The following is an 8,515-nucleotide window of genomic DNA, read 5'->3' as shown; positions in this document are numbered from 1 at the left end:
CTAAGCTGAGTAAGAGAAAACTTGGGCAGAAATTTAGAGTGTGGGAACAAACAGTATGATGGATACTGCCAAGTCTGAAAAAAGTGGTTTAACTCAAATTGCATTATTTAAGAAGCTGAGACTGAGCAAAGCTATACTTTGAAGGTGTGTGTGTGTGTGTGTGTGTGTCTGTGTGTCCTAAATTTACACGAAGGAGAAGATCACCTGGTGGCCTCCCATCCCAATGCTAATGACTTTCTGCCCTAGTTAACTGGCCCCCTTGGGGCTTCCCTGCGAGGCTCAGGAACCGCTGCCCTCCTCGACCACTGCCTTCCCCCATCCAGCGCCCTCCTCCTGGACTTCAGTTCCCATAGTCCCCTGTCCGCATGGCAACAGAGTGGGATGATGGGAATTGGAGTCCCCTACACCGGGGAACATTAGGGAAGGGTGCTTTTCTCATGGACTTTTGTGCTGAGTTGCTCAGCGGAGCTTTCTGTGGCTGCTGGAGGTCCTGGATGCGAAACACACGGGTAGGCCTTCATTTTGCCCTCCTCCACCTTGGATTTCAATCTGCAGTAAAATGGAGATTTAAGGGTGAGGGTTGAAGATGCAAAAGGCCACAGGTGCAACTGTGGGTGAGATCAAAAAAAAAGTATGCCAGTCCTGCAAGGTAGGCCAGGAAGGCAGTAGCCCCATCTAGAGGAGAGGATAGGCCACTGTTGGCTTGCAATGCAAAGGAGGATGAAGCCCCTGCCGGTTAACTCCAGGCCCCCATGTTCCCCTTAAAAACCTCAGAAAGACGAAAGTTACAACAGCATTGCAAGGTAGGCAGCAAAAAGAGATTTAAAAGAAGCTTCTTCAGAGAAAGCAGAGTCACCTCTACACTTTTCCAAAGTCTACGGGCCCGCAGTAACCATATCTGATCTCAGACGTCCCACTTTTGGGTCCTTCTAGCCCCGTGTTTACATTCTCTATGGCAAAAGCCTTTATGGGCGCCCCTTTGACGTCATCAAGCGCCGCTCCATCCCGGAAGTGGCCTGACGGAGCGCACGGACCCAGGTAATCGGCTTTCCCCGCGGATTGCTATGGAAACGGGGGAGCTCCCTCAGCGGGCCGTTGAGCCTCTTCTGGGGCGCCCCGAAAGAGGTGGGCGGGGAGGTGGCGGGACCCCTCGGGCGTTATCCTGCGGAACTCCCTGCCGTTGGAGCGGGCCCAAAGTCACACAGCCGGGTTTCATTGCTATGGCGGGACTAGAACTCACCGCCTCCTGGTGATTGGCCCAAAGTCTGCCAGCCGGCTGCTGTAGGTGGTTGCATCCGAGCTGCTGACTAAGGAAGATTGGACAAGACGAGGTAATGACTTACAGTCACAACGTACCCCTCCATTTATGTTGTTAAGCGAGACATTTGTCGAGTGACTTTTGCCCCATTTAACGACCTTTCTTGCCATAGTTGTTAAGTGAACCACTGCAGTTTTTAAGCTTTTAACATGATTGTTGAGTGGCTTCCCCCATGACTTTGCTTTTTAGAAGGTTGCAAAAGGGGACATTGTGTCCGTCATAAATACAAGCCAGTTGCCAAGCATCTGAATTTTGGTTACGTGACCCCGGGGATACTGCCACGGTCATAAGTGTGAAAGACGGTCCTGAGTTTTTCAGTGCCGTTATAACTTTGAGGACTAGCTGTATATGGACTGTTTGATGAGCGAGGAAAGCAGAGCTGACCTGTCTCTCTTTTCCTAGGACAGGGAAGCTGCAGCCATGGACTCTGCCAGCCATCCTTCAAGAGGTGAGGTTGTCCTGATGGCAACCAGTTCGGCTGTTACCGCCATCCTCTATGCCGTCTACAGACATAAGTCAAAAGTTGCAGACAGTCTGAAGGTGAGTGGCTATTTGGATCCTGGCTTAAGATGCCTTTTTGAGATCCCTGTGCTTGCCTGCCCTGCTGGCTTGACTCCCACTTTTCAGAGCAGCTACAGGAAGTGTTTATTAGGAGATTTATAGGTAGGTTAACACTGCACATTCGGCAGTCTTCAAAATACCAAGTCATCCAAGAGAAAAACAAAGTCATCTGAAGGTTTTTTAACACGTGGAGGCAAGCCCAGAAAAGGCACTCGGCAAACCACAATCTGTGCCGGCATTCATTTGAAGCTGTGATCACACAAGTGTAGATTGAAAGCAAGCCCGCATCTACCACGGTACTTATTTTGTTCGTGCTCAGAAGTTGTCTTGCCCAATGCAGCGAGGTGGATGTCTCTAAAGAGGAGAGGCGGCCTTCTCATTTTGACATAACCTCTGATATTTATAATTTCACTAGCAGTTACTTTTCTTCTGCCCCTGAATTTGGGGATGTCTGAAAACCTAGGTACTCACTCTGCTGTGGTTCAGAGGCTGCTGTTGTGACGTGTGTTTTTCTCCTTCCTTCCTTCCTCTAGGGTGCTAAAAAAGTCACTCTGGACCAGGATTTAAAGGGTCTGTTGATGGAAGCCCCCGGGAAGTGTGTCCCCTACGCGGTGATAGAAGGTGCGCCCTTCCTGTGGGGTTTATCAAGTGTAATCGGGTATTTCCACTTTTTAGAGTAGGCTCCTATTCTGCACCATCTTTCATGAGGGTCCCCACTGTAAGCGTTCTCCAAACGGGTCTACAGATGCTTGACCACCGGCAAGGTTGCTGGGCATTCGCCCTCCTGGGTGCCCTCCTTCAGATGGCTGGGGGGGGAGGCTTCAACTTTGGTGACCTCAATATCCCTGGAAGCTGCTCCACCCCTCTGGAGGGCTGTTGGACTGCTCTAAATGACTGGCCTGCGGTCCATCCATCCCCCCGTCTCCTTGCTGGCTTTTGCACACTGAACGTCTCCCTCCTTCCGGTTATTGATCACTGCCCGGGTCTCTCCTGCCCAATCAGGTATGGTGCGCTCGGTCAAGGAAAGCCTCAGCAGCCAATGTGTGGACAGCTGCAAGGGGGTGGTCCAGAGGCTGACCCTTCAGGAGCACAAGATGGTGTGGAACCGGACCACCCACTTTTGGTAAGTCCACTCACGCCTCCTTTTGGAAATAGGAACTTGCTAACGGGCGAGTAGTTGGATGAGTACCACAACATTATTTATTTATTTATTTATTTGATTTGTATACAGCCCTTCTCCCTAAGGACTCAGGGCGGTGAACAGTGACATAAATAACAGAATGCACAAATACAGAGATTGAAAACAGATTAAACCCTAATTTTGCCCAAATGCAGAAGATAGTTATCTTAAAACAATAATTAAAACAGAACCCGTCGTGTGATTGTTGTAGCCAATATAAAAGGAGAGAAGGGAGAGAGAAAAAAAGACACTCCACAAATTGTGCAGAGATGGTGTTTTTGATCCTGGATAAAACTTCCCCAGGAACAACTACGAAAAAATCATCCACCAGAGGACAAACACGGTCCCTTTCGATCTGGTGCCCCTGGGGAGTGAGGGCCCCCCCGATGTGGCCGTGAGGGTCCTAAAGCCCCTGACCGCTACAGAGCTCAGCCTGGAGACGGTCTACGAGAGATTCCACCCCTCGGTGCAGTCCTTCACCGACACCATCGGCCACTACATCAGCGGAGAGCGGCCCAAAGGCATCAAGGAGACCGAGGAGATGCTGACCGTCGGGGCGGCCCTCACCGGCGTTGGCGAGCTGGTCCTGGACAACAGCACCATCAAGCTGCTGCCCCCCAAGCAGGGCCTGCACTACTACCTCAGCAGCCTGGGCTTTGAGATGCTGCTGCAGCGGCAGGAGTCGAGCGTCCGGTTCTGGAAGGTCCTGACGACCCTTTGCGGGCTGGCCAGCTGCGCCCTCCTCCTCTTTGTTCTGCGCAAACAGTACCGGCGGCACCGGGAGAAGCGGCGGATGCGTCGGATGTTGGAGGGCCTCGCTGCCAGAGGGGACGCCGCCAGCACCTGCGTGGTCTGCCTCAGCAACAGCCGCGCCTGCGTTTTCCTTGAGTGTGGCCATGTGTGTTCCTGTCGGAAGTGTTACGAGGCCCTGCCCAGCCCCCCCCACTGCCCCATCTGCAGGCAGCTGATTGCCAGGATGGTGCCTTTGTACAACAGCTGAGGGGTGATTCTCTCCCTCCCTCCCCCTCCCTCTCCTTTAGGAACTGTTTTGAACATTGTTGTGTAAAATGGGGAGTGGGTTTCACGAGCAGGTGGGGGCTTAGCTCTAGCTGTTTGCACAGACCAACAAAGTGCCAGCTGTGGCTTTGGTAAAAATGCCAAAATGAAGGTTCTTCTCCTCTTATTTGTGTTTGTAAATAAATCCTCTTTAGATGTTGCCTGTTGGAGAACTCCCGGGATCATGTTTCTAGAGCTGTGTGGGGTTCACACTTTTTTGATTTATTAACGCTTTGGCCCTGAATGTTATTTTTACTCCCATTTCCCTGCTGACTCAGTTCCCAGAATAAAATGGGGCTGCACTGCTCTTGTTTCAAGGGCAACTTTGGCTGTTTTTGCCTCCAAAGGATCATACGAGTGTCAGGAAAGAGATGGAAATATTTTCCCCCCCAGTTTTTAAGGAGGCGGGAACCGCTGCCGTGTGGGAAATTCCCGGATAGCCAGGCAAGGCTTCCTTGGAGTTTCAAACCTTGAGAGAACAGGTCATCCCGGAACAGAATATCTTTCCAACGGCTTAAACACCTAACTTGGGTAGCCCAAGCACAGAATCACACACAGAGGCATGTGCACACACAACAGGCACCCCAGGAGGCAGAAAAGAAGGAAAATAAATGTGGTTTAATGCTCTGATTGTGCCTCCCGCCGCCTCAACGTTTCACCCTTTTTGCAAAAATAAAAAGTTAATTTGTTTGCAGTTTCTGAACGGGCCGGTTGCCTCCTGTGTAGGAACGGAGGTGGAGCCTGAGATTTTCTGTTTTTTGATCAGAGGCCCGCTTCTCCTCTCCTCTGGGGACTGTTAGGGGCCAGCCTCGTTCTTGTGGTCTCTGCTGCCTCGGCGTGCCAGTTTCCCTTGGGGCAGGCACCTTGGCACAGCAAAGCAAAAATTAAGATGATCCAAGGCCCGGAGACTAAAACGTGCGAAGAACGGCTATGGGACTTGGGCTTGGCTAGTCTAAAGAAAAGAAGAAATAGGGGAGACATGATAGCAGTGCTCCAGTATTTGAGGGGCTGCCACAAGGCAGACGGGGTCAACTTACTCTCCACAGCCCCGAGGGCAGGACAAGAAACAACGGATGGAAACTAATCAAGGAGAAAACCTGGAATTAAGGAGAAACTTCCCGACAGTGAGGACAATTAACCAGTGGAACTCCTTGCCACCAGAAATTGTGGGTGCTCCATCACTGGAGATTTTCAAAAAGAGACTAGACATTCACCTGTCTGAGACGGTATAGGTTCTCCTGTTTGAGCAGGGGGCTGGACTAGAAGACCTCCAAGGTCCCTTCCAGCTCTGTTATTCTGCTTATAGAAAGTTCTGAAGGTGGGCAAAATGTTGCTCTTTCCAAGCTCTTCATTCTTTCTTCTCTTTCCCCACAGTCTCTCTTGGTCTGATTAAAAGGCCTTTGGGGAAGACCTGGTCTGTTGTTGTGTCCACAGCCAACCAGGGCTTGTTTTGCTCCAGTTTCAGCCGGTGTGCAGCTCTTGTGAAAGCCAAAGAAAGGAGCCAGGAAGTTACCCAGATGGGTTCAAAACAGGTCAGTGTGATGTCTTGCAAAGTGGGGTCTCTTAAGCATGTTCCTTGCACAGTATGAACGTACACACACACACACAAAGCACACGGAAAACAAAGATAAACAGGTTAATTATTCACAAGTGCTCTCTCCAAACTGATTTTTCTCACTCAGATGTAGCGAAGCCTGAAATATATACATAAATATTCATATATTTTCATAAGCAACTCCCCCTGCCCAAGTAGGACATGTTAAATCAGGTCAGCATTTTACTGTGAAATAGTTACGAAACCAGGAGAGGGAATTGAGGCAGGGGAAGAGAGAGGGGTTATTATTTGCAAAATGTGTGAGTAACCATTCAAGATCTAGGCAGTCTAAATCGAGATTTGTGTGCATAAAGCTGCAGTATGCTTAAGCGCAGTTTGCTAAATAAACACCACAAGCCTTGGTTTGTTTATTTAGCAAAAGTATATTTATTAAATTTATGTGCCATTTATCTCGCTGTCAAGCAATTCTGGGCAGCTTGCAAAGTCATCCGTCTTACATAAATTGACTCTGGACGGTGCACAACATTTAAATAAAATATTTTAAAATGAACCTTATTAAAAAAATATTAAAACCTAGGTCTCGTGCCTAGATTAATTTCATTCCAGCTACATGCAGGTTAGGGTGCTTTCTCTGGGTCAGCTCTTCACTAGCTGCCCCCACTTTCGGCTCTGGATTTCTTTTCCTTTCTACTTGGGCTCTCCGACCCGTTCCCCCCCCCTTTCGCTTCAAAGCGCAGGCAAAGAGGGAGGGTGCCGTATAGAAATATAGAAAGGGCGGTATAGAAATATTAATAAATTAAATTAAATTAAATTAGACATCCATCAAATTGATTGAAGGGCCAAGGCAGATGGAAAGTTAAAAAAAGCATGAACAGGGGAATTTTAATTACGCCGGCAATGATTACAGCAGGGAAGGGCCTCTGTGGATCTGATGGAGGTGGGAGGAAAAGAGGCTGTGGGTGAAAAAATTACGCCTTTTCCCTTCTGGCAGCAGGAAACGCTCAGGGAGGAAAGTAAAATTGTAAAAATTGCGAAGATTCGTTTAACGACCACGGCAAAAATGGTTGGGAAATCAGGTCGGTCGCAGGCGACCCATTTTACGACCATCATGATTGTACAGGTGGTCCTCAGCTTACAACTATAATTGAGTCCAAAATTTATGTTGCTAAACAAGACGTTTGTTAAGTGAGTTTTGCCCCCATTTTAGGACCTTCCTTGCCACTGTTGTTAAGTGAACTGCTGCAGCTGGTTAAATTAGTAATACGGTTGTTAAGTGAATCTGGCTTCTTCTCCATTGACTTTGCTGGTCAGAAGGTCACAAAAAGGGATCACGTGGCCCCCTGTGACGTTGCAACCGTCACAAGTATGAGTCAGTTGCCAATTGTCTTAATTTTGATCACGTAACCAATAGGCGGTGTCGCGATGGTCGTAAGAGTATAAAACGGTCGTAAGTCACTTTTTTCAGTGCTGTTGTAACTTTGAATGGTCACTACATGAGCTGTGGAGTTCCTTGAAACCACAGACCGTTGGGGCTGTTCTTGTGCTCTTGGTGCAAAGGTTAACCACGCAAGGCTCCTCATCTCTCACACGGAGGCACACCCAGCGCTCTGATGCTTTGAGTTATTTTCTTTCTTTCGGTGCCGTTGTTTCTGCCTCCGCTGGTGGTTTCTTTTAAACACACACCTGTGCATCAGTTGCCCACCGCCCGTTCCACTAACCATCTGCGGCCTCGCTGCCACATCGGCTGCTTCTGCTTTGGGGGGCTGCTGAAGCCCACTGCCCGCCCCGCCTGCCCTGAAGCAGGAGCGTTGGCGGCTCGCCCCCCCACCCCCGTCCTCCAACTCGGCTGCCGGGTGGACCAGAGCGGGCTGCCTGGGTGTCGGTGTGCGGAGGAGAGTTGCGCTGGGTAACTGGATCGTGGTTAGGATTGCCGAATGTTTTCTAACGTTGGTAAGGAATGCCGACGACGTGTAAATTTAGGACAAGCTTCTAGCTCTTAGTGTTGGCAGAAGAGAAGGTTTTCTAAGAGAAGCGGAGGATGAGCGTCTGCGGCAGAACAGAACCAAACTGGAGCAGTGCCCCCTGGTGGCTGCACCAGCAATGGGGGGGAGAGGGAGACCCACTCTGGCGCCTGCAAGTAAATGCATCCTCAACCCCTTGTTTTGTGGGGTGAAAAGGAAACCCACAACAAGGTGATTCAGGTGAGACACAAGCAGGAACTGCAGCACTAAAAATGACTAAATAAGTTTGAAGGAACCTTGGAGGTCTTCTAGTCCAACCCTCTGCCGGCAGGAGACCCAGCCTAGACCATTCTGGACAAATGGCTGCCCAGACTCACCCCCCTTTCAGTGCTTTTTCTTGGGAGTATTTGGGGGCTTAACAAACCCACATACACACACTTTTTCAACAGTTCGCGGTTTATTACGTCACTGAGGCAGCCACAAATGGGGGAAAAATAGTTAACTTAAGAAAGCAGCAAAGAGACAAAAAAAGTGAATCTGGAGAAAACCCTCGCTGCTAACTGGGTTAGGATGTTAGGCAGGGCGAGGGGTCCTTCCTTCACCTCTGCTGTTGCCCTCCTTCCGATGCCCACACGGTGCCCGACTGAAACTGGCGATCAAAACTTCGACGGAGGAGCTTCTCTAGCCATTGGTCGTGGGGTTTTTTTTCTTTTCCCTTTTCAATCTTGCAGAAAAAGTGTGGCGGAGAAAAGAGCCGTAATAATGTTGAATGTGGCAAGCAGATGCTGTGGTTAAGATTTAGGCAGCATCCCAGAATAACAGAATAGCGGAGTTGGAAGGGGCCTCCGAGGTCTTCTAGTCCAGCCCCCTGCTCAAGCAGGAGA

General features: G+C 49.6%; 1 protein-coding gene across 4 annotated transcripts in view; it reads left to right on the top strand.

Annotated features, from left to right (window-relative positions):
• The first annotated feature begins 146 nt into the window (after window positions 1–146).
• The window catches only part of MUL1 (mitochondrial E3 ubiquitin protein ligase 1), a 40,133-nt gene continuing 31,764 nt past the window's right edge, over window positions 147–8,515 (top strand). The window contains exons 1-4 of one of the 4 annotated variants that reach the window (XM_081341144.1): window positions 147–1,858; window positions 2,413–2,500; window positions 2,882–3,002; window positions 3,363–5,474. In XM_081341144.1, the coding sequence (XP_081197270.1) occupies window positions 1,739–1,858; window positions 2,413–2,500; window positions 2,882–3,002; window positions 3,363–4,059 (1,026 nt within the window). In that variant the 5' untranslated portion in view covers window positions 147–1,738 and the 3' untranslated portion in view covers window positions 4,060–5,474. The other 3 variants (XM_081341141.1, XM_081341140.1, XM_081341143.1) reach the window with 3 other exon arrangements.

Source organism: Vipera berus (genome assembly GCF_964194415.1).
Source record: "Vipera berus genome assembly, chromosome: 17".
NCBI classification, from domain to species: Eukaryota; Metazoa; Chordata; class Lepidosauria; order Squamata; family Viperidae; genus Vipera; species Vipera berus.
This window is presented reverse-complemented; position numbering and strand designations above follow the sequence as displayed.